At 38.9% G+C, this 26659-nt stretch overlaps 1 protein-coding gene across 1 annotated transcript; it reads left to right on the top strand.

Moving 5' to 3' along the window:
- Positions 1 to 1111: 1111 nt before the first annotated feature.
- Positions 1112 to 26659, top strand: LOC135637271 (uncharacterized). The gene is made up of 8 exons (XM_065149885.1): positions 1112 to 1554; positions 1687 to 1799; positions 5007 to 5056; positions 8303 to 8536; positions 10887 to 11039; positions 25991 to 26086; positions 26168 to 26188; positions 26376 to 26659. The coding sequence occupies exons 1-8, from the start codon at positions 1268 to 1270 to the stop codon at positions 26544 to 26546; spliced, it is 1125 nt and encodes a 374-aa protein (XP_065005957.1). The 5' UTR covers positions 1112 to 1267; the 3' UTR covers positions 26547 to 26659.

Here is a 26659-nt window from a genome sequence, read left to right as displayed (position 1 = left end):
AAATTTTCATTTGATGCTAAATTTTATGGGACAAGTACTGAGTTACAGTTTGATCTTGGGCAGAATTGTAGAAAATACATGCATCTTTGGCACCTTTTGTGCCTCGTTATTTTTTCTTTTTATCATCGATATGTGAGTAAATATTATCTATCACATAGAGCAGATGTGGAGACACATGTATGGATTTGTTGCTAAATTTTGCCCTTTGTCAGGACTTGTGGATTCAAATGTTGTTAGCTAGCTGTTAATAAAGTTATTAAGGGATTAAATCTGTCTTAATGATGGTAACAAAGAATCAACCTAAGTTACCTGGAGAACTGTGGTAATAGAAAGAAACATGGGGATGTTATACAAACATTGCTAGTTAATTATCATTCTAGAGGTTAGTGTACTAATGTGTAAGTGATGAGTTTATTGAATTGACACAACAGGATCACAAATAAGAAAAAAATTATGGTGTCAATTTTAAAGAATATTTCTAAAAGATAGTACTAGAAATTATGGAATGTGAATGACATTTGTGAACAATTAGAATTCAATCAGAAGGAATCATCTAAAAATTGCATGAACATGTTGTCTACCTGTACATGTCATGGTCAAACGTGATGAGACAATTTGTATAAATAAATAGTGGAAGTAAATAAGAAAACTAAAATATGCTATGATAAAATACAACTATTTTTGAATTAGTTGATGATATTATTTTGTGCAGCACTCCTCTGAGACTTTTACTGATAAAACTAATAAAAAAATCAATAACCTATATATTTAAATCCCTCTTAAGAGAGAAACAATGGACAAGTTTTCTTCTAATGAATGAGAAGGATTTTTTTTTTCTGAATCATGAACAATCAGAATCTGCAAAGTGGTAAGATGATTTATTTGTCTGGAACAAGAAATTAACCTGAATACAGATCTGAATTGAGGGGCCACAAGTTATTCCCAAAGCAGTCTTGTTTGATCAATTTGAAGCCACCACCTCTAGTGAGCACCACATCTTGCATTCAAAGCATCAACAGTGACTACAAAATCTAAAAAGATCAAATATATGAAATATTCTTGGTCACCGTAGGCGTTCCCACCGTTTCGATCTCCAACCGCCAAACCCGCCAACCCAAACCCACTTTGCCATCCACGTGTAAGATAACTATAGGCTCATAGTAATGCACGCGGATAACGATTGGTGTTACGGACTCGCGTCGTCGCCGATCGACGGCAGTCGTGTGTGAGAGTGGAGGACGACACCCGCCTCCCGAGAAGGAAAAAGATGTCGCTACTCGCCGCATCTTCCGCTGCCTTCTCGAAGCTTTCCCATCAATCTCCTCTCCGCCGCACGAGTGCGTCTACCGACAGCAGGAGTCCTCCTCCCCATGGCCGCGTCGTCGTGGTCCGGGCATCTCCAGTGCCCGCCGCTGACGGCGTCGAGTTGGAAGGGGAGCTGGAGCTGCCTCGGTGGGCGGGGGAGACCTCGCTCTCCCGCTTCATCGGGGCCCTCATCTCCTTCAAGCCTCTCTTCTCGGTCATGAAGCTCGGGGCACGGCAGCTCCTCATCGGGTACCACAAGAAATCCCCCAAATTTCATCTCTGTTTCGGTCTCTGTTGTTAAGATTTCTCCCCCTTTTACAACCTTCTCAAGAGGCTGAGTTTTCTTGACACATGCTTTTCTACTGTTCTTGGACCTGTAAGTAATGCGGAGAAGGCGAATATACCGTGGAGGGAGATGACGAATGAGATTCTGAATTCGGACGTTTACAAGGAGATGGAGAGCGTCCAAAATCCGTCTCTGGTTTATCCGGATTGTGAGTAATTTAACTTTCGTCACATATTCTTTTTGATTATTTTATTTTTCTAAGGCTTTATGTCAACTATGCAACTGAATTTGCAACAACTAGTTTGTAATGAATCAAAATGCTATAACCATCATTTGACTTTGTGCTGTGTATGAAAAAGAAACATGTAACAGGATCACTAGGTTGATTTATGGACACAAAATTCCACGCAATTGCTCGTTTATTTTGACGAGTTATGTGGATTGGCAATTGTGAATCAGGAATTGCCACCTCTGTACCAAATCATCCCGGGATGGAGGTCTTAATAAATTTGGGAACGTATAAGTGAGTAAAATTAACCAATTTGTTCTTTACTTTTTTCTTAAACCTGGGTTTGAATGACCATTAAGCTTAAGCACAAGCTTTTCTAGTATGTTCTCTGTTTATTAAGTCACTATCAAGATGATAAGCTCCGTAGGCAGATCTATTTTTCCTTGAGATTGAATAGAATAAGTGCATCGAGCATCTTGTCATGACAGGTAATGATGGAAACGACCCTTTTCCCCATTTTTATGTCCATACTAGGAGCAGATTCATGCTGAATCCTAGTGAGATGATTGTAGCAGGCCATTGTTGACATTTCTTGATGTTATTAGTCATGCTTCTACATCTTGCTCTTTCTAACACTGTTTTATTCAAGACCAATTTGTTCTATAATTTTACAAGTTGAGACTCATAGAAGCAGTAGCCTATCTTGAGATTTAAGACCATCAGTTTCCTATTTGCAATATAGAAATTGCTACAAAAGACCAGCGAAAAACATGTGGAATTTTAAGTTATATTATAGAAAAACAAAAAAAGTTAATATTTACAAAATCATAATTAAGACTATTTTCTAGCTATTGTTTCAGAGGCTAATATTGAGTTCTAATGATCAGGTCAGTTAGAACTTTTAAACTGCATTATAATAGTAAGTAAAGTTTACAGCTTTGCAATTGATATCATTCGTCTCCTATCTTTGATTTTATTTTACTATGTTTTGAGATTAATCTTTCCCCCAGTGTGATACCTGACACCTACATCACTCAATTCCAGAACTTGAAGGCCTTTGGGCCCCTAAATTTTGTGTCCAACAATGTATTAGATGTTTATCTTGATGTACATAACAAGTTCGTTTTTCTGGTGGATATAGAACATCCCACTACATTGAGAGAGTACAAAAAATAACTTGCACTGTGAACAAAAAACATAAGCAAGCTAATTAACTTAGGAGACAATATTAGGTGGTTAATGAATCAGAAGTTTAGCAGATGGCTGTGCAGATTAAATTTTTGCTTACAGGTAACTGCATGGGATTTTGATAGGCTTTTAACTTAAGACGGTCATAAGGAAACGAAGGCACGTAGATGGAGAGGTCAAAGTTTCTTTTTTAAAGGAACTCAAAAAATGAAAGAGGCATGATAATGAGATGAAAGTATAGTTTGCTTAGGCAAGATAAGTCTGTTGTATTTGTGACCAAATCTGAGGCAATATGGTATAATCTCAAACTAAACAAAATGAAACTACAGAAAAAGTTGGTTATGCTTGTCATGATTAGCTCCATAAATTCATTGTAACTTCCAGATGTTATACACTTCAGAAATTCTTGCTTACTTTTTGTTCATAACAATTTGTAATGTCCTTGGTCTTTTGCTACTCGCATAAGAAAATTGTTTTGACATGCTGTCCTCTATCTAATACGTGTCAGCACTGCTTTGCATAATGATCAGTGTACTTGTCAGATTGACTGTACCATTTTGCTTCTAGGTGAGTTATAAGTGCATTTTTTATTTGCAAGTTACCATGCTATGTAATGTCGTAGGACAAGGTGTGATTTGTGACAGACAAAAGTGTGAGAAGGGGCCTTGAAAAAATGTCAATGTCTCTCATCCTTTAAAAATTGTGGCTGTTTGAAATTAAGATTATGAAAATGTTTTAGAATAATATAATGCTTCCATCAAACTTACTCTGGTTTTTAAGAGAGACACCTGGGCTTCTTGACCTCACACCAACCACGTGTTATATGATGGATAAATTCATCATCAATGAAAAACAATTCTATCATTTTAACATGAACTTCAAAACCTTTATCAAACGGTCTAAAATTCTTAAATTCTAAGAGAAATAATAGTTTTAAGCATTAATCTATAGATCTAACATTATTCAAATTTGAGTGACCTCCTGGTTTTACTCCTCTGTCAAATTGGTCCTAGTGTCATCTTCACATCTTATTCCAAATCACTTTGAATTTAATTTGTCAACTTTTTCTCTTCTCTTGGAACTAAGGTCTCTAAGATGTAATATCATTCTTTTGGATGTTCTTCAACATACTAACTCCTAAATTTAGAACCTCTATAACTCTTAAACATTTCCAAAGTGTTGTCTAGTTTATTAGTGGTGTTTTCGAAGTCTCATTTCTTTTATTTCAGTAAAATGAGGTTCTCATTGCTCATATAAATTTGTTTATTTATTATTTTGATAAGAAGATAGGTGCTCATAATGAGCAGCGACAGAACTTTTGTGTTTACGTGGAAGGTTTTTTTACTAAAGTGCAGCTCCTGCCAATATGGTGTCCATGGATGATTAGTGGACATAGCTTTAGCCCCACAATCAGCGTTCCTATTTTTGTGATTTTAACAATTTTCTCAGTCAGGTTGCTGTGCCCTGTAGCAAGGTTTTAAATGATGGTCTGGTATTGGTTTCAGCAAACTACCGGGCTGGTACATTAGTGTGTGTACCGGTTGGTCTGCCGACCCATATTCCATGTTATCAGCTGAAAATGATAATAATTATGTATGTACTGGTTAAGTATTCTATGTTACGGTTTCTCAATCATCAAAAGTTAGCATGGCCAACAGGCCAAGATCTTGGAGATATTATGATATGCACAATATGATAACTGTAAAGCTCCACTACTATTTCTTGATTAGTATTTACTTGATTAAACTGGAAATGTACTTCAATTTAATTTGCTATATTTGAATTAATTCTTCTACTCCCTTAGAACTAGTCAACTTTAATTGGTCTCTTTCATCAGTTTATTTTCTAGGGACTAACAGAGTTTTGCCATATGATACTTCTGAAAACCTAGTCAAGAAGAGTTTAGTATATCTTCATTTCAGGTTTATGGGCTAATAAATTTGCTCAAGTGCTGGTCATTATCCAATCTTCTCTAAAATTACTTTTTTTTATGAACAGATTATCTAAATCCATTTCATGCATATGATGAAGGGAACCTATCTTGGCTGGTAAATTTTGTCTCGTTTGCTCTTCAATTATAATAATTGTAGTATGACAAGCAATTGGCTACACCTGTTGCTGAATACCCTTATGAATAATAGTGTATTCTCTTGTTCTAAACTGTCTGATGCTCATTCTTGTTGACTTCGATTCTTGGGTCATATTTATTTAAAGGGTAGTTTACCTTTAGGTGGAACTTAGACAGTAGCAAGTATGTTTTTTTCCTCTGAAGTTATTTGATGTTCTATGATCTTCAGCAGTTTCTTTAGCTAGTTTGATTAATATTTCATCATGATATATTTCCTGTTAAAATAAGACAAATAACACATTACTTTTAGAAGCTAGGACCTTTCTGCATGACGGTTAATCTCTGTTTCAAAATCATCTCTATGGCACTGAAAAAAAAAGGAAGAAGATCCAATCTTGAGAATATAGGAAGACTTCTCCCTTTTAATGCTAGTCAACCCATGACAAACATCATATTGCCAACTGTGCTTGCTGAACCATTGATTGGCATGAATATGTCCGGTATGCATCATCATTAATGAAAAATGAACTTCAGGCTAAAAAGTTGAGATTTTTATACTTCAGGAGTGATAATATCACATATTTGACACCCTTAGAAACCATAGTTGATTTCATTAAAGTTCTCTTATTCTTAATGCTGCAGCCTGATCATCAACTTAAGTTACACAGTCACATAAATGAATAAGTGAAGGAACCAATCTTTTAAAAGCAAGGTGTTAAATGTTTTGGCATGCAAGGTGTTGTTCTGTTGTAAAAATATGAATCATCATACTAAAAGGATCATTGCAAACCTTTCAACAGCCCGTTATAAATCTTTCTGTGGTTCTTCAAAGTTGAAAGTCCTTCAAAATTCAAATAGTTCTCAATGTGACATGATGTACATTCTGGCATCTATTTTTGGAACGGAGTCTGCTATCCTGTTAAATTTGAAAGACAAATGAACACTGTTAATTAATTGACCTGTAAATTACTGGAAAAATGATAATGACAACAACAATCCCATGGCATCCAATTGTTTAATGTCACTTTTGTGGATTTTTTATTTGCTTTTTTGATGGACTTATCACTAAGCAGGTCATGATATCCTTAATGATTTTGTAGCCAAGCCTTTTGTATCATCTTCTATCTTTTCTAATACCAAAAATCCAGGTTGAGTTTCCTGACCTTACATGTCTTTGATCTTGTTTGGAAGTATTTGTTTGGAAGTATTTATCAGAGGTCTTTAATCTTCCTCTACCTTAGGCTTAATTTTGTTATCTTATTTACTGATGATATTGTCTTAGTTGATGAGAGCTTAAGTGGAATTAGTTATAAACTTGAGCAATGGAGACAATCCGTAAAAACTAAAAGTTTTAGATTAAATAAGGCTAAGACTAAATATATGATATGCAACTTTAGTAATTATAAGAATAGACAAGATAATATAGTTAAGTTAGATGAACAAGAAGTCTTTTTAAATAAAATATTTAGATATCTTGGGTGAATTATTTAACAGGATGAAGAACTCGATGAAGACATTATTCATAGAGTAAAAATTAGATGTTTAAAATGACAAGAGGCATTAAAAGTCTTGTGTGATCATTGGATATCTTTGAGATTAAAAGAAATATTTTACAAGACAGTTACGAGACTAATAATGCTTTATAGATCTGAGTGTTGGCAATTGAGAAATAACATATACAAAAAGTTTGTGTTGTCGAAATGAGAATGTTGAGATGGATGTGTGAAGTCAACATAGGCAATACCAAATGATACCGTTTGGTACGGGCGGTACGTACCGGTCCGACGGCATACCGGTATACGGACCACTCGCTACTGGACGGAATGAAAAAAAAAAAAAAAAAAAAAATATATATATATATATATATATATATATATATATATATATATATATATATATATATATATATATATATATATATATATATATATATATATGAGGCGACGTGGCCCCGCTTGGGAGAAGAGAGAACGGTATGTATACATATATATATATATATATACTGAGCGGTATACCGAATGATATACCGCTCGGTATACAATTTCGTACCGACCACTGAGCGAACGTCGAAACTCCGGTACGGTACGAAATTGCAGACCTTGTGTGAAGTTACTACGAAAGATAGAAAAAGAAATATTTTTATTCATGAACAACTAGGTATTGTTTCGATAGAGGATAATATGAGAGAAAATCGTTTAACATGATATAGGCATGTGCTTGGGAGAACCTCGGATGCGGTAGTCAAAAGAGGTGAAATGATTAATATTGGTGGTACAAGGAGAGGTAGAGGAAGATCGAAAAAGACTTTAATAGAAAGTTAGAAACTATAAATAAAGATTTGAGTACTCAAAACTTAACTAAACATATGTCTTTTTACATATCTCAATAGCGGTAAAAGATCCATATAGTCAACCCCACATAGTTGGGACTTATGGCTTTGTTGTTGTTGTTGATGATTTATTATATGATCTTACATTATGTTGTTTCTTCCCTGGGGTGTCAACATTATCAGCTCCTTGTGGACTTGAATTTTTAGCCATCAAACTTTAATCTGCAGTTTGACACCCTACAACAGCATCTAGATGCAAATTACTCTTGCAGCTGGACCAGGTGGGAAAAAGAAACCTTGCATGACCGAAGTCGATCCTGTTTAGTGCTCTAGGCTTGATTGGAATCCACCTGTAGATGTATTTCCAGTCAACTTATTTATGTTACTGCTCTTTTTATCTTATGGTGAATCTGATGCCAATGTCACCTGTAGATCCACCTTTTGCTGAATAATCGGAGCGTTTGGAGTTCAATAAATGAAGTAAATTTCCGAAGCAATCTGGAAGTGTGCAATGCCTTTTGAACTTGATTCCCTCATCAGTAACCTTGCTAAGAGAGCCATATGCCAACTTGATAGTTCCTTATTCTTAAAAGAACAAGAACATTTTCTTTTAGACATTATATTGTAGGAGCTTCCTGAATGTAGAATCTATCTTTCATCAGAAGTTCTATCATCAAACACTACCAAAACATCGCTTTCATCTTAAAATGGTCAGAACAAACCCGTTACTGCTTTTTCTTATTTGAAAATGACTTTGGAAAACAAATGCCCAAGGGTATTCTACTCTTGGTTTGATTGACTAGGTATTACAAATATATGGTCAATCGGTTTTTTTGTAATAATTTGATTATAAAACTTCTGAAGACAGTTTATTTGAGCATTCTCTTCATATGGCAGGCAGCTGCAGAGGCAGAAGCTGCAACCATGTCCATTGCAAAATTAGCAGTACCTGATGCTCCTACAGTTGATGAAGCAAATAAAATTGTACGCGGCAATTGGTTGAAGGCAATTGAAAATCATCTTAAACAATATTCAGGGAATTCAGAGATCAATGATATTTTAGACATTGGTTGCTCTATAGGAGTTAGCACATGGTACCTTGCTGAAATGTTTCCTTCAGCTAATGTTACTGTAAGTGCTTAATTTTTCATATATTTGAATAAGTTACCTTGCTTAGAATAAATATGTTTATGGACTACATTGATTACTAAGAAAATTTGATTTTACTTGTTGGACTTGATTCTAGGTCTCGGAAATATTTTGATGGTACTCCTGTGAAACTTAAATTATTGATGTGAAATCAATGTGGATGAATTATTTTATTTTATATTGAGAAAATTAAGGTTTGTTGTACCGTGGCATACGTTCGGTATGGACGGTATGTACTGGTCTGATAGAGGACTGGTATAGGTGGTACATATCGGTTTATCGGTATGTCCCACCATATCGTGTGTCGGTACATCGGTACGTATCATACCGATGGCTGGTCAGTACACTAGTACGGATCAGTAAGGTGAACCATGGAGAAAATATTAGCTAATATATTATGAAATGAATTCATAATTTTATACTAAAAGAATCTTATTTGCAATTTAAAATTCAATTTTTAGCTTCTATAAGTGAGAATTATGATGGAAATCCAATAAAGAATTTCCAAGATGGATTTACTCTCACAAAGACTAACGTTAGTTATTTCATTAATGTGTGTTGGAGATATCATGTTAATCTTCAGACTTTGGTTTGATTTGGTGAAATTATGGGGTGCGGTTTACTCTCTTGAAACTTGGTTTGACTTGTTGGAATTGTAGATTGAATTATAGTCTTGGGAGTCATGTTTGACTTATTGGAATTGTGGTTTGAGTATAATCTAGTTGTTGGTGCCCATGATATCATAAGCCCTACAAATAGTGGTTTTCAAATGTAATTCAGCATGAAGTGATTTTGGAAACACAATTGTCATGTTATTGCCTCTCATATCTCTGATTCTTTCTCTAGCCTCTCTTTTAACCTCTCATTTCTTCTTTTTTTCTACTCTCCTCTTACCTATTTTTCTACTCTCCTCTTACCTATTTGTCTCTATCTTCCCTGAGCTGCTATAAACTATATATTGGTGCAAAAGTGATGGAAGCTATAAACTACCTGTTGGTGCACATCAGTGATGGATTCTATAAACTATCTGTTGGTGCACTACATAAGGATTAAAGTTCAATTATGTTGGTACACAGCATAGGGATTAAAGGTTCAATTAGGTCTACTCAATCTTCTCTCTCTTTCTCTCTTCCCTTCTTTCAACGAGTTCTACATCATTGTATATAATTTTACTAGTTAGGAGCAAGTTAATGGACACATTAGCTGCACACATCAGATTATTAGGCACTTAAGTCCTCTTATATGAAGTTGAGAATTTTTCTAAATGTGCATTGTTGCAATGTAGGGTTGTTCTGTGAAAATCATTTATGCAAAAACTGTACTTTATGATTAAAATATTAATATTTAGCCTTCACCAGGAATTAGGATAATGCGTATTCTAATCATTTTTCTACTCATGCAAAGGTTTTCCTTCACCTTTCATGGGCAATAGAAATGTGAAACTTTGTGGTTTGAGGGCTTAGTTATTTATTTAACATGCATTACTGTTGCAGGGTTAGTTCTTGTACCCTTATTGTCTTTCTTTATTATTATTATTATTATTATTATTATTATTATTTTTCTTTAGACACTGGTGCCAGATAACTTTAATTTTATTTTCTGGAAGGTAATATGTCCACCTTGTATTCGGCATATCTATGAATTTTTTTCCCTCTTGAAACAAAAGTTGTGACACATATGAAGAAGGAACAAAAGTACTGTTAACATAATTGGAAGAAAGGAAAATGGTCGTAGAACCATGCTATTTATACGCTTCAAGGGAAAAGAACAAGAATGACTAGTAATTATGAATATATAATCTTAGAAAGAATATACAACAACAAAGCCATAAAGTCCCAACCATGGACCATCATTTTGCCCAAATCGATATGAAACGAGTGGTATATATCGGTTTAAGCATGAATTGGTATGTGGACTACCCCTGTTTTAGGGTCACCTTTTGTCGCCATTGAAATCTGTGTGTAACCATAACTTTTGTTAAGTTAGAGTATTTAAATCCTTATTTGTAGTTTCTATTAAAGTGCTTTTAGGTTTCCCTCTACTCTTTTTTATTTATTTTACCACTTCTAACTACTGTATCTATAGGTCTTATAAGCAATCTTTAGAAAGAGTATGCTGCGTTGAAGTTTGAGTTTTCTTTTTTCAACAGCCATGTTGTGGATCTCGTATGCAGCTAACTCATCTGAAATGATATGGTTAATATTTCTTGCCAATAAATTTTGTCAAACGGCCTGCAAAATTTTCTCTATCAAAATTCATTGATATGTTTTCTTTTTCATTGAAGGAAATATCTATCCTATTTTGTGGTAAATATCTATCTTATGTTATGCAGGGGTTAGATCTGTCTCCTTACTTTCTGTCTGTTGCACAATACAAGGAAAAGAAAAAAGCTGCAAGGATCAAGCCTATTAGGTGGATCCATGCTAATGGTGAATGTACAGGGTTACCTTCAAAATCATTTGACCTAGTCTCACTAGCTTATGTGGTTAGTTGCAGTCTCCAGCTAGTTTACCAAATAATTCTGCATTCCTCTGAGTATATCATTTCTGCAATCCAGTAATTTTTTTATATTTTCTTGGTAGTACATATTAAAATGTTGGTAAAATTCACTTTTCATGCAAATCCCAAATTGTGAAAATTAAAATGACCAATTTACCCTTAAAAGTTGGATTCCTGCATACATTCAGGTGTTTTTCAAGGCAGATATACATCTCTTCAAAACTTTTCTGGAGTGCATATGTAAAGAATGTCTATTAGATGTTTCATATAGTTCAGGAATATCAACTACTAGTCATTTGCTAATTTGTTATCTTCAAGTTTGTACAAATGACTAGAAAATATAATTTTGTTTATTAATATCAAATGTATGAATGCTTCTCATAGCCATTGAATGTGGAACATTCCATGTTGCAGCATGACAATGGCTATGTGAATCTGTTGTACATGAGGTGTAGGTTTCAAAGGGTTATGTTGTGTTGCGACATATATTGAATCACTTAGGATCATTTTCTACACAAATCAAGATATTTTTTCTTACTAAGTAGTTAGCTTTGCATTTAATTTGATTAATAACAATGGTAGTAGAAAAAATGAAAGGTACGGACTAATTGATTTTTTTTACTAATTAGTTCTATACTTATTCCGAACTTTCCTTGATAAACTCTAGAGGAGGAATATCTATAAAGGATTTTATTTATTTTTTGTTGGTTGATATATATAGCAAGATTTGTTGTACCGGTTCAAACTGGTGTATCGATCGATTGGTAGTATGATATATATCGCTCTATGTCGACATACTGTGTTGGTATGATGGGGCGTACTGATAGCATCGAAAAATGGCCGAAAATAGCTTTAAAAATTCTTGAAAAATAGAAAAAAATTAGATTAGGGTTTTTAAGTGAAAAATAAATATAAATTTAGTATAATTTTAGTAAAACTAATCTAAATCAGGAAAGAATAGTGACATTTTTTTCGAGCTTTGAGGAGTAGCTTTGTGGCATGTTCCGGATCGTTCTTTCGTTGATATTGAATTGCCTACAAAGAAATGATTTGAATAATTATATTATTTGTTAAATAGCTTAAATTTTAATATTCAAATGAATTAAGTAATCAATTGATGGTTATACCTGGTTCTACTACAAAAAAGAATAACGTGATTTCACGAGCGATGGATTGGGGTTCTCGATCTTATGCGTATGTACATCAATTTGATATGTTTGTCGGATCCAATCCTGAAATTGATCCCATGATATAGTATATTGATATATCGTATGCCACATTAGTGCATCAAGATGGTGATGATCGCAGTCTGATCATCGTGAACCACGCATGTCCGAGGCATCTCTTGAGGCAAGTATGATTGTGGCATGTATTGGTGTAGAGGTTGGAGAATACTAGAACTTCTATTTTCGTTATTAATTAGTTGTTTTGTATCATAAGATCGATTGTTGTATTGTTGTTTGAAGAAGAATGATCAACTATCATCTTACTAATGTTGGTAGTAAAATTCTCCATAATACGATGACTTTGAATGCAACAAGTTTCACTCTATGTCTACGTCGTGTAGGCTTTATTACATTTGCTTAAAATCATCCACTACCTTCCCCTTCCATGTATAAACTTGATTAGTACCTCGTCGAGCTCTATGATTTGAATCTTAGTGGCATGTGTAAAATACTGTTCCTCGGTCCATACACTATTAAACTGCGTAGATGGGATCACCGATTCGACGTCGTCGACATCATCAATCGAGGCACTACTATCTATGTCATTGCCATGTCTTCGGACTAAGCGGGTTGTTAAATACGATTGAGAAGGTTTCATCGCTCGACTTAATTCTTTTCAATGGTGTGGCTGATGCTACTGCCTTTCCCTTTGCTTTTGCCTTTGCACGCTGGGCATCTCTAGTTCCTCAAGTAGTCTGACTTCTTGTTATTCGGCTCCTTTCGTCACGTTCTGATTGAGAGGGATCTTCCTCTTGCTTGGGATGTGCTTTCTTTTCTTCTATTGCATCGGTAATAAAATGTGAGAGACGTGGAGGATCTCCTACCTCATCAAGTAGAGGATTTTCTTAGTTTTCCGTTGCTTCAACCCACTCTAACGTCGGCTGTGAATCTTTATTGTAGTATTGGAGGTCAATGAGATCAATCTCTGGTTCCTTTGGCTTTTTTGTGTAGCTCGGAATATCGTAACCTTAGCCATATTGTCACGAACGGTCGTCGCGCACCCGCAACAACTCCGTTCAACGAACCGTTTGTCGCTCACACCTGCATGTACAGCTGCTTGACAGCATGTTTTCTCTTAGTTTTGGGTCATTTTGCTTGTAAATATGTAAGTTCGAACAAGCTGCAGCGTTGCAAAGCGACCGTTCACCGAACCGAGCAAAACAGCCCCAAAACAACCCAAAACAGCTCCGTTTTCGCGTGCCGCGAGAGGTGAGCGGAGAGCTGCCTCCGCTCACCAAAACGTCAGCCATCTCAGACCCCAGGAACCCCCCGGGTGGCACAGGGCTGGATGGGGCTTCGGTTATATACCGGGCGTTGAACTCTCTTTCGCAAGTTCGCACGTGACCTTTACGGGAACTTGGTTTTGCGCCCGGGACCAGGTGAGCGGCTGTTTGTGGGCTTGCAGCTGTTCGTTCATCCTTGAAAGCCTTGTTTTTCTCCCTCTCCCTCTTTTCTCTTGTGCACACAAGGTGTTCGTCGAATTGCTTGTAAAGCTTCCCTTTTCGCGAGACTTCGGGACTTGTCCGTTGCTCGTTCTTTCGAACTAACTTCTTTCTCTTTTACAGGTCCTTCGGGACCTGCGAGAGGTTACAAAGTGGGCTGATCCTTGCGGAGCAAGATCGCAAGGGCGAAGCGTGACTTAGGCAACGCAAGCTAAGTTCGCGTCTTTGCCACAAGGGTGATTCGCGACTTAGGCAACGCAAGCTAAGTTCGCGTCTTTGGCCGCAAGAGTGCCTCACGCCTTAGGCAATTCTAGCTAAGGTCGTGACATTGTGGTATCAGAGCGGGCAAGCTCTTCGATCGAACAGCGAACGAACTTTGCAACTTCGCCATGGCAAAGCATCGTGGCGAATCAAGCAAGACGGGGCAAGCCGGACCCTTGCCCTAAGCAGCCGCAGGTGGGCTGCATGTGCACACTCGCTCGCATGTTGTTGGAGCCGCTCAAGAGGAGTGCGGCAGCGAACAAGACGAGCGAGAAGTTGGCAACTCTCCGCGAGCGGAGGAAGCGCAATCTGGTGCGCTAACTGGGAAAAAGAGTCATAAGGAGAGACTCACGATGGCGGAGACCCGCCTGGATGTTCTGGAAGCGAGCATGGAGGAACTCTACCATGACCAACAAAGACTTGTTGGGGTAGAGAGCTCGCAAGAGGAAGTGGAGTCTAGGATCGACAAGGTCGAGGCCTTAGTCGATCGACTGTCTGATGACACCAAAGACTCCGTGCAACACTTACAGGATGTTGTGGCGGAACTCACTGCAAAGGTGGCCATGCTTACAAGAACACTAAATGCAGGAGGAGGCAACACCCGCGCGGCACCGCCACAAAATTTGAGGGCACCGGAGCCTCATGGATATGGAGGGGCCAGAGATGCCAAGGAGCTCGAGAACTTTCTGTTTGACATGGAGCAATACTTCCGAGCTACGAGGCCCGATTCTGAAGATACCAAAGTTTCAATAGCAACAATGTATCTGAACGGAGATGCGAAACTTTGGTGGCGAACTCGTTGGGAGGAGATCCAACAAGGTCGGTGTCGAGTCGACACATGGGAAGACTTGAAGCGGGAGTTAAGAACTCAGTTCCTACCGGAGAACACAGAGTTCGTCGCAAGAAGGAAGTTGAGACAACTCCGCCAAAGTACCACCATCCGAGACTATGTGAAGCAGTTTTCTGCATTAATGCTGGACATACAGGACATGTCCGAGAAGGACAAGTTGTTCAGCTTCCTCGATGGTTTGAAACCATGGGCTCAACAGGAGCTAAATCGAAGGAATGTTACCGATGTGGTCGGGGCAATTGCTGCTGTAGAAAGGCTCACCGACTTTGTTTCCTCTGAAGACCCAGCGAGAAGGAAACAATCTTCAGGAAACCGCCCTCCAAAACATTCTCGAGGGAAGGAGCTCGGGGGCGAACAAAAGAAGAAGAGCTCCCACAAAGGGCCGAACCCAAAAGGCAAGGCCTCAAAACCTGGAGGATGCTTCTTGTGCGGAGGACCGCACATGGTAAGGGAGTGCCCACAGAAACAGGCACTCAATGCTTTGACGGCTTCCATCCACCCTCCCCGATCGGACAAGGGCAAAGTTGTCGCTCTTAGTTCGAGCAGTTCAGAATCCAGCAGCGACGACGAGGAGTCGCAAGGACCCCGAATGGGAGCAATGCGTTTGTTGAACGCTATGCGGGGTCAAGTGGGGGAGAACACGAAGACGAAGGCACAAAAAGCAGGAAGTAGTGAGCTTATGTATGTGGACATCAAGCTAAATGGCCAAACGACCCGTGCAATGGTGGATACGGGCGCTACCCACAACTTCATAGCCGATCGCGAAGCACAGCGACTTGGGTTGACCTTGGAGAAGAGCCCAAGCCGAATGAAGGCGGTGAACTCGGAGGCCAAGCGAATCTCCGGGTTGGCGACGGGAGTTCCTATCAAAATCGGGACTTGGAGCGGAAATACCAACATGATGGCCGTGCCACTGGACGACTTCCAAGTTATTCTTGGAATGGAGTTCATGCACGCGGCAAAATTGGTGCCGATGCCATTCTTGAACTCCCTATGTATGATGGGAGGCGATGACCCCTGCGTGGTTCCCATCTCTCGGAGAGGAACTAAGGAGCCCCAACATATTTCGGCATTACAATTGAAGAAAGGGGTGCAAAAAGGCGAGTTGACATTCGTGGCTGCTATGAAGCTAGAGCCACTCAACGAGGAGGCCATTCAAGAACCTGCTGTGGTGGCGAACGTCCTAAAAGAGTTCAAAGACGTTATGCCACCCGAGTTGCCGAAGACTCTCCCTCCACGCAGAGGCGTGGATCACAGTATCGAGTTGGAGCCAGGAGTGAAGCCTCCAGCAAGACCACCCTACCGCATGCCTCCACTAGAGTTGGCCGAACTCAGGAAGCAGTTAGGTGAACTGCTAAGCGGTGGTCTCATCCGCAGCTCTAAAGCACCTTTCGGAGCTCTAGTTCTCTTCCAGAAGAAACAAGATGGGAGCCTCCGATTATGCGTCGACTACCGAGCCCTCAACAAAGTAACAGTGAAGAACAAGTATCCCATCCCGCTCATTGCGGACTTGTTTGATCAATTGGGCAAGGCAAAGTATTTCTCAAAACTCGACCTTCGGTCGGGGTATTGGCAGGTGCGCATTGCTGAAGGCGACGAAGCAAAGACTACTTGTGTGACCAGATATGGAGCGTTTGAGTTCTTGGTGATGCCTTTCGGCTTAACCAACGCTCCGGCCATATTCTGTACTCTCATGAACCAGCTATTCAAGGAGTATTTGGATAAGTTCGTGGTCGTCTACTTGGACGATATCGTCGTCTATAGCCAAACGCTCGAGGAGCACGTCAAGCACCTTCAGACGATTTTCAAGGTTCTCAGGGAGAACACTTTGTTCGTGAAAAGGGAGAAATGCTACTTTGCCCAAACTGAGATCCTATTCTTGGAGCATCGAATCGATGATGGTTCCATTCGGATGGATAAGTCGAAGGTGCAAGTAGTTGCGGAATGACGAACTCCAAAGAAGGTGCCAGAGTTGAGATCCTTCCTTGGTTTCGTTAACTATTATCGACGCTTCATTGCAGGATATTCGAAGCGGGCAACCCCACTGACGGAGTTGCTGAAGAAGGAGCAGCCTGGGAAGTGGTCTGACAAATGTGAGATAGCATTCCAGGATCTGAAGGCTCCTGTTCTAGAAGAACCAGTGCTCAAATTGCCAAACTATGGAGAGCCCTTTGAAGTCCATACAGATGCTTCGGACTTCGCTATTGGGGGAGTACTCATGTAGGAAGGTCATCCGGTGGTCTACGAGAGCCGCAAACTCAACGAGACCGAGAGGCGGTATCCAGTGCATGAGAAAGAGATGACAGCAGTGATCCACTGTCTGCGAGTTTGGCGACACTACCTCCTCGGGTCGCGATTTGTGCTGAGGACAGACAACATCGCCTTGAGCTATTTCTAAACTCAGAAGAAGCTCTCCCCAAAGCAGGCACGGTGGCAGGACTTCCTGGCTGAATTTGATATGGCGATGGAGTACAAGCCTGGGAAGGCGAATGTCGTGGCCGATGTGCTGAGTCGGAAGGTGGAATGCGTGAATGCTGCACAACTGGAGGGCAGAGGCCAAGCAAGTCAGTTGCACTCCAACTTCCTTTCCCGAATCAAGGATGGACTGTATAGTGATCCTCAGGCAGTTATCCTGATGCAGCTCATCAAAGAAGGCAAGGCACGACGGTTTTGGGTCCAGGAGGGACTTGTTTACACGAAAGGGAATAGGGTCTACGTTCCCCGAGTGGACAATTTAAGGCGTGAACTCTTAAAAGAGTGTCATGATTCCCTTTGGGTTGGACACCCGGGTATTCACAGAACGTTAGCTCTCGTGGAGAGGGCCTTTTACTGGCCGAAGATGGGGATTGATGTGGAGGAATACGTTCGAACATGCCTTACTTGCCAACAAGACAAGGTGGAGCAACGGAAGCCGGTGGGACTTTTGGAGCCGTTGCCCGTACCAGAAAGGCCGTGGGAGAGCATTTCCTTAAACTTCATATCAAGCTTGCCACCTGTAGGGGGACTCGGATCGATACTCGTGGTGGTCGATCGGTTTTCAAAGTATGCAACTTTCATTGCTGCTCCCCTACACTGTTCAGTAGAAGAGGCGGCCAGACTGATGATGAAGAATGTAGTGAAGTATTGGGGAGTCCCGCACAATATCATTAGTGATCGAGACGCTTGGTTCCTGGGACGATTCTGGACCGAGCTATTCAAATTGTTAGGGTCAAAGTTATACTTCTCTACAAGCCTCCACCCCCAGACGGATGACCAGACTGAAAGAATAAATTCGCTCTTGGAGAAATATCTTCGGCACTACGTGAGTGCCAATCAACGAGATTGGGTGAAGCTGTTGGACATTGCCCAATTCTCCTACAACTTACAGCGGAGCTCTGCATCCAACAAGAGCCCCTTCGAGATTATCACAGGACAACAACCGTCGACTCCACACACCATGGCAATTGGGTATACTGGGAGCAGTCCATCAGCCTATCATTTCGCAAAGGAGTGGCATCGAAATGCAGATATTGCGCGGGCTTACTTGGAGAAGGCGGCAAAACGGATGAAGAAGTGGGCAGACTTGGGAAGGCGACCATAGGAGTTCAAAGTTGGCGATTTGGTGTTGGTAAAGCTCCAACCAGCATCACTCCAATTCTTCAGGAACAGAGTCCACAAAGGATTGGTGCGTAAGTATGAAGGGCCCTTCCCAATTATCAGCAGGGTAGGCAATGTCTCTTACAAGTTGCAGCTGCCGGCATGGTTCAAAATTCACAGCGTCCTTCATGCCAGCAACCTAAAAGCCTACCACTCGGATCCGCAAGATGCTTCCAGAAGTGTTCCAACTCGGCTACCTCCCATCACGGCCTCCTACGAGAAGCGAGTGGAAACCATTCTGGCGGATCGCAAGATGAAGCTACCCAACGGAGCGGAGCAAACAGAGTACTTGGTGAAGTGGCGAAAGCTTCCCCGAACTGAAGCCAGTTGGGAGCCTGAAGACGCCCTACGACATGAAGAGGAAGTCATCAACAACTACCAACAAGCGTCGACGAGGGCGTCGACAGTTTAAGTGAGGGAGAATGTCACGAACGGTCGTCGCGCACCCGCAACAACTCTGTTCAACGAACCGTTCGTCGCTCACACCTGCATGTACAGCTGCTTGACAGCATGTTTTCTCTTAGTTTTGGGTCATTTTGCTTGTAAATATATAAGTTCGAACAAGCTGCAGCGTTGCAAAGCGACCGTTCACCGAACCGAGCAAAACAGCCCCAAAACAACCCAAAACAGCTCCGTTTTCGCGTGCCGCGGGACGTGAGCGGAGAGCTGCCTCCGCTCACCAAAACGTCAGCCATCTCAGACCCCAGGAACCCCCCGGGTGGCACAGGGCTGGATGGGGCTTCGGTTATATACCGGGCGTTGAACTCTCTTTCGCAAGTTCGCACGTGACCTTTACGGGAACTTGGTTTTGCACCCGGGACCAGGTGAGCGGCTGTTTGTGGGCTTGCAGCTGTTCGTTCATCCTTGAAAGCCTTGTTTTTCTCCCTCTCCCTCTTTTCTCTTGTGCACACAAGGTGTTCGTCGAATTGCTTGTAAAGCTTCCCTTTTCGCAAGACTTCGGGACTTGTCCGTTGCTCGTTCTTTCGAACTAACTGCTTTCTCTTTTACAGGTCCTTCGGGACCTGCGAGAGGTTACAAAGTGGGCTGATCCTTGCGGAGCAAGATCGCAAGGGCGAAGCGCGACTTAGGCAACGCAAGCTAAGTTCGCGTCTTTGGCCGCAAGGGTGCCTCACGCCTTAGGCAATTCTAGCTAAGGTCGTGACAATACGTTGTAGTGAACATATACCAGTTTCTCCAATCGTTTATACGATAGTCTGTTATAGATTTTTGTGTGAATCAATGCAAACATTAACCAGTTATGTTTGCAATCACTCAATGTCGTCGTTTGTGAAAGTACACGAACGACAACCTTCCTTAAATTTGGTGCGTCCCCTCCAAATTATAGCCATCACTCAAATGCAAAAAGATATAATTAGGACTTTATTAACATAACAAATAATTAATGTAAAATATGGTTTATAATCAACATGCGTGTAACTTTTAGGAATTAAGATCCATATTGTAATGATTTGATACGACACACTATTGGAGATTGAATCGATTGTTTCCTGGAATAATCGGCCAGCCATAATAGCATTGGCTGCATCGATAATGTTTGACAAAAGGCGACATATAACATTTCTTAGTGCTGACAATAAATCTGATCGTGTTCCAAGACAATATCGAAATTGAATAGTTAGATTTAGATAATATGTTGCAAGACAAATAATTTCATAAGTAAGAATTTTTTAAATATTAAAAAATTATGAATTAAATTATATTGAATATGAATTTACTTGCATTATGAATGTCTTAGTTTATATAAACTTTGATCCTACAATCGATCATCTATAAATATTGCTCGACCTTAAAATCATCTATGAATGCTTTCTTAAGAGTAATCAACATAGGTTTAAGATAAGACATTTAGAGATGCTTATCCATGTCGACCGTGCAAAGGACCACATAAAGTGGTTTCATTCCTATTATAATTTTATTCATAGTATTCCAAAATCTAGAAAAAAGAATAGTCTTTTCCACCTTTTTTTTCCATCACTCGATCCCGAATACTTAAAATCAAACCATTTCTATGAGGTGACTATTGCCTTGAGACCCTGCCTCTTTTGCTATATTGAATTTAAAACAATTAAATTTGTAGCAAACTGAGTGACTTCGAGTTGGAATGTCACCATTTGAAAATTTTTGTACCAAAGAGTGGACCCAATGATGATTATATATAAACTTTGTGATCGAGTGTGCTCGAGCTACACACTTGTTGACTGGTGGTACCTCTCCAATATCCTTCGGTATTAGATCCATGCAATGAGCTACACATGGAGTCTAAAATGATGTTTCCCTAATTTTCGTCAATTATAAATCAACATTTTTAAAATTGATTCCATTGTTGCTGACTATCTAGATAATATATTATGGTCTAATCTCTTCTACCATAATATCCATTAGGTTTTTAATATAGTTTGCATTTTGAATCTTGTCGGAAGCATTAACTAACTTATGAAAAACCATCTGCCTATTGTAATACACAAGAATATTGATGATACTCATTATTGTTGGTCTTGTCCCAATGTTTTTTAAAAAGTACCCGGGCGCTCGCCTAGGCGCTCATGCGAGGTGAGGCGAGACCCGAGCACCTTGCACTGGGTTTGGGTGATGTGCTTCATCGAAGCTCGCTTGAACCCATGTGGTGAGTGCCCAAATGAATCCAACAAGTCAAACTAGAGTTTGGACTTTGGTTTGATTCAATAGGACATAGCTGGTTTAATCAAACCAACTAAGTCCAACAGTAAACATCAAAATCCACCCCCCCCTCCCTGAGTTGCTCAGTAAACCTTAGGATCCATTGTTGTGTCCTTGCACCCAACAAAAAGGTCTAGTCTTCCTCTTCTGCCGCTGACTAAATCCTCCATCGTCGACGTAAAGGTTCGAATCTTCCACCTTCATCGTTGCTTTTTTTGTGCGTAACTCCCTTTATCGCCTAATCTTTCGTGTGTAGCTCCCTTCGTTGTTATGGGATAGGTCCGTAGCTTTCTCCATCATTGCTACTGCCATTTGTAGCTTCCTTTGTCACCATTGTCACTATCCGAATGTTCCTTTGTCACCGCCACCCTCTCCTTCCTCACCTTCCACCGTCGGTGGCTCCTCTTCCCCCCTACCCCACCCCCCCCTCTTCTTCGCTGTGCATTGTTATAACTATTATTAACAATGGATTGTTAATCCTTAGAACTGATAATTAAAACTATTATTACTATATTTTTATATTATATTTTTTAATATAATTTAAATTTAAATTATATATTTTTTATTTTAATATTTTAGAGCGCCTTGCTTCACTCGGGTGGGTGCTTAAGCAAGTGCCTAGTGCCACAAGTGTTTTGGGGCCTTGGCACCTAGCACTTTTGAAAACATTGGTCTGTCCAACTGTGACACATCAGTGTCACCCCATATTCGTCTTATTGCTTAAAGGATTTGATCTAATCCTTCAGTTCTGCCACCTTATCTAAATACGCATTGTGGATCTCCTTCGGTGTTGGAGGTTGGATCCTTGTGCCAATGTTTTGAATAAAGAAGATCATGCTTTGATACTATGGATCTTGGGTTGTGTTTCCTAGAATCCTTTGGAATTTAAATCACTTAGCTATTGCCTTCCTAGTATCCCACTTGTTTTTTTTTTTATATGCATTGTCAATCTGTGTTTACTTTGTTGTTTATGGAGGATAGGCTTACGGATTAATATCAATAATATCGACTACTGACTACCTTATGCTGCCTTGCCTCATGCTTCCAATTTGGCTCAATTGAGCACGGGCAGTTGGCTACCTAATGCTGGTTGACCACTAGAATACTTGTGCAGATCCACTGCCACCGCCACACTTCCATTATGAGTCAAGTTGTTGATGTTTTACTTCCTCGCATTGTTCGCCTTACTGATTCGTACCGGTGTATTGACTAGCTATTAGTATGATACGTACCGAGTTGTATTGAGTCGTATCGAGCATATCGACACATGGTACATGGAGGCCTACTAATGTACTGTCCATACCGACCCATTGTCAAATCGGTATGTACCGCCTGTATCAAGCAGTATGTTGTGGTACGACGAACCTTACTTCCTTATACATGTATTGATGCTCTAGTGATGCATAAATGCCATCTCTGAGATTCGGATCGATATCATTGTCATGACCCTCATATTCATTCTAAACTGGTTCCTTTGTAGCCCTATAGTGTTATTCCTCAACTCTTACCTTATTTTTAATTGTATCTTCCCTTTCCTATTGTAACTTGTTATAAAATGATTTACAGACCTTTATCGGAACCTTTTTGTGTTTTGCAACATCGGGATACCCGCCGGTCAAATGCATCTTCACCCAAGTGATTCCTTCGCCTTTGCTTGTGTACTCACAATAAATGCATTGCCAATTGCTAATGATGACGGTTCTCGTCTATCTTTTGGGCATGATCCCAAGTATCATCATATGCTTATTCTTTTGGCGTCATGTTCTTACCAAATTTGAATCAAATAAGTTACGATTAGCCCTAGTTTGAAATAACAAGGTGTGATTATACGTAATGAACCTACTTTGCCTCTATAAACATATCAATCAACTTATTCGACGTTAAATACATAGAATTAACTCAATATAGGTCAAATTACAATGAATTCATAATTAAATACACTAATTATAATATTAAAAACATGAATTACTTCCTAATTAGCCGTCTTTTACTATTATAAATATATCAAACACTCTAATAATTATTAAATACATAAAATTAACCCAATAAAGGGTCAAATAATGATAAATTTATCATTAAACATACTAATTACAGTATTAGAAAACTTAATTAAACCCTAATTAGCCTTCTTGTACCATTATAAATATATCAAACACCCTAAGAGACATTAAATATGTAAATTTGGTCTAATATAGATCAAAATATGATGAGATCATCATTAAATATACTAATTACACTATTAACATAATTAATTATTACATAGTTATTTCTCTTTCACTACTATAAACATGTCAAACACTCTAATAGGCAATGAAGATATTTAATTGATCCAATATGGGTCAAATTTCGATTAGATCAACATTAAATACACTAATAACAATATTAACATAGTTAATTAATCCCTAATTAGTCCTCTTTCACTACTATAAACATGTCAAACATTCTAATAGGTATTAAAGACATTGAATTGATACAATATGGTTCAAATTTCGATTAAATCATCATTAAAACCATTAATTAAAGTATTAAAAGACTTAACTAAAACCTAATTAAAAATATTTTACTATCACAAACATGTAAATGAAATACAAAGATTTGACTCATTAAGTGTTTAATTTTGAAAAAATCAGCATTAAACACACTAATCATAATATTAAAGGCCTTAATTACTTCATAATTAAAACTATTCTACCATCATAAAGATCTCAATTAATGTATTAGACATTGAGAACATAGAATAGGCTTAATCATCTCATAAATCATCAAAAATTGAGAAAAAAATACATACCTTTGATTAGAGAGTTCTTTTAACTTAGGTGTTAATCCTCCCTAAATAGCCTTCCAAGCTTGATCCGAACCATAAATCGTAGCATTTTGAAGTTTTAAGAGAGTGTAAATATGAGAATGAGAGAAAGAAGTGAGTGAGAAGGAGATTGAGAGAGTAGCAGATTTTGAGAGAGTGAAAGGGGGTGAAAGAGGGGGAGGAAAGGGTTTAAAACCCTTTCAAATGGATCTAATTGTTGGAACTAGTCAGATCTGAGCCATCCATCGATAACCGTCAAAATCCAACTGTTAGTGACCGGTACCAACCAGTACAGGGTGGTCGGCATACCGATCTACTGTTGGACCGATACATATGTTACGGTACGACGAACCCTGATGTATAGAACTAGATGGCATTCGTTAGATTGGACCCCTATGATTATATGTTTTCAGTTGGTTCATATATATTGTTTTTAGCTTGTGATTATTTCTGGTTCTGTTCATGATTTCTTCAGCAATTTTATGGTGCTTCTTGGTGTCGTAAGAATCAAGATTCAGTTTGCTTCCAATCACAATAATAGAATATCAAGATGCTTCTATTTCTGCCTAATGCATTTGGTTGTGATAATTATTTGTTGGAAAGCTTATTTTCCCATTCATAAAGGAACCATAACTCTAGGTGAAATGGAATTTCATGGGTGCTTGCAGTAAGGCCAGTTTGTCCTTTGCAGGTAGAATAGATAAATAATTATTCATATGTGAAAATTCACTTGATAGTAACATGAATATCTTGGAGGTGCAGAGCAACATTTTATGTACTTACTAAATGATGATTCAAGAATCCACTGAATCATTGTTGAGTTTGCCATTTGCACTCACATTCTATTCTTTTGCACTCTCCTTTATTCTGTTGCACTGAATTCTTAAAGCAAGAGTTAGGCGGCACAGTTTGGGTACGCGGGAAGGACAGAAAGAATAGATTCAATTCAAACAAGGCAGTTCTTTTCAAACAAGCTTTAGGCAATAATTTTAGTACTTGAAACTGGTTTATCTGAATTCATAATTTCAATGTCAGGTCAACTAATTGAAAGTTTCTCTTTGATGAACAAGGCTGTATGATCAATCCTTGTGCAGATTCAAATTGCTATCTCTTGTGGGAAGCAACTATAGTTTCTTTAACCATTACTCAGGAAATAACCAAGTATTCATGAGTAGATGTTCCATTGATTCTTCTCGTGAAAAACTCCCATCCAATTGAACCTTTACAAACCTATACATGTGAAAATGCTTGTTTTACATGACGTGCCTTTTATTTTCCTTTTTAAGTATATATCTAATACATTGAAGCAACTTGTGTAATTGGTTCTTATATGACTGTTGGTGTTAATCTTGGGTCAATATAAATCTTTCATTCTACTATTCTGAGAAGCAGATTATTTAGTTATTGTCTTCTGTTTTTTCCCTAACAAATGCAAGAACATGATCCCTGTCTCATTTTAGTTATGTCAGATATCTGATTGCACAAGAAATCCAGAGAAAAGAAACTGTAAGATGGTAAAATTAAGGAGAATTCTTCTCAAGATCATCCAGGATAAGATCATTATCTTAATATAGCAACGGCTTGCTGCAACTATAGGGCCCTGCCTGGCTTATGATGAGCTTCCATTCAGCCAGGACTAAAACCACTCTTAAAACCTCCAAAGATTTGACATGTCATTCATTCAAATAGTGTTTTGCACTCTCTTTTACTGACATTCAAATTATGTCACATATCATGCTGGAATATTATGAACGTCACAGTTAAAGCTATGATCTATTAAAACAGAGAACGAACTTTATATATCCAACATTTAGGTACTGGGAATTTCCTACAACTCTTGAATGTTCACTGTCTGTGAGCATTCCACGATATAGATAGATTTGCCATCATTCATTAGAGAAAGTTGAATTGTGATAGGTTGATGCAACGTTGCAGATTGGAACCATTTTATGTTTTCAATGTTTTCTTATCGATTCCTAATGACGGCTGTATAAGCCCCATTTTGCTACTGAAAACATGCAGCTTCATGAATGCCCTCAACGTGCAACAATTGGATTAGTGAATGAAGCTTTTCGCCTGCTCCGACCTGGAGGAACAATTGCTGTGACAGACAACTCGGTACCAAATCTTTACTGCTGAACCTGCTAACTTACCTTCATCCTTAGGTAATACGTAATGATTATTTTCTTCTTATTGCAGCCCAAGTCCAAGGTACTTCAGGTGAGTCATCCGATACAATACTTGTTTTTCTCATAAATTACTTTTTTTAGTTTAAATTACAATATCTAAAATGCCGAGGGAGGGACATTGGGTATATGCATCTCATCGAGTTAATTTACACGGTATTGCCAAAAGAGAGGCCCATTCAGGTTAAAGATATAACGAGTATAGATCCAAAATTTTGCAGGAACTCTCCCCAGCGAAGTTCACGTTGCTCAAAAGCACAGAGCCGTTCCTCGATGAATACTATCTTTTGGATTTAGAGAAGACAATGAGAGATGCTGGATTTGTTAGCGTCAGGACAATTATGACCAGTGCCAGACACAGAACTGTTACAGCAACAGTGCCTCACTGTTAGATAGCACTCTCATGTCCTTCACAAATATGATGAGTATTAAATTGAAATGTATGTATATTTGTGTTGAATTTTTTTTTTCAGTGATTATATTATTAGATAACATTTTCTTTCAA

This window comes from Musa acuminata, chromosome BXJ3-4 (assembly GCF_036884655.1).
Source record: "Musa acuminata AAA Group cultivar baxijiao chromosome BXJ3-4, Cavendish_Baxijiao_AAA, whole genome shotgun sequence".
Lineage (NCBI taxonomy): Eukaryota > Viridiplantae > Streptophyta > Magnoliopsida > Zingiberales > Musaceae > Musa > Musa acuminata.
This window is presented reverse-complemented; position numbering and strand designations above follow the sequence as displayed.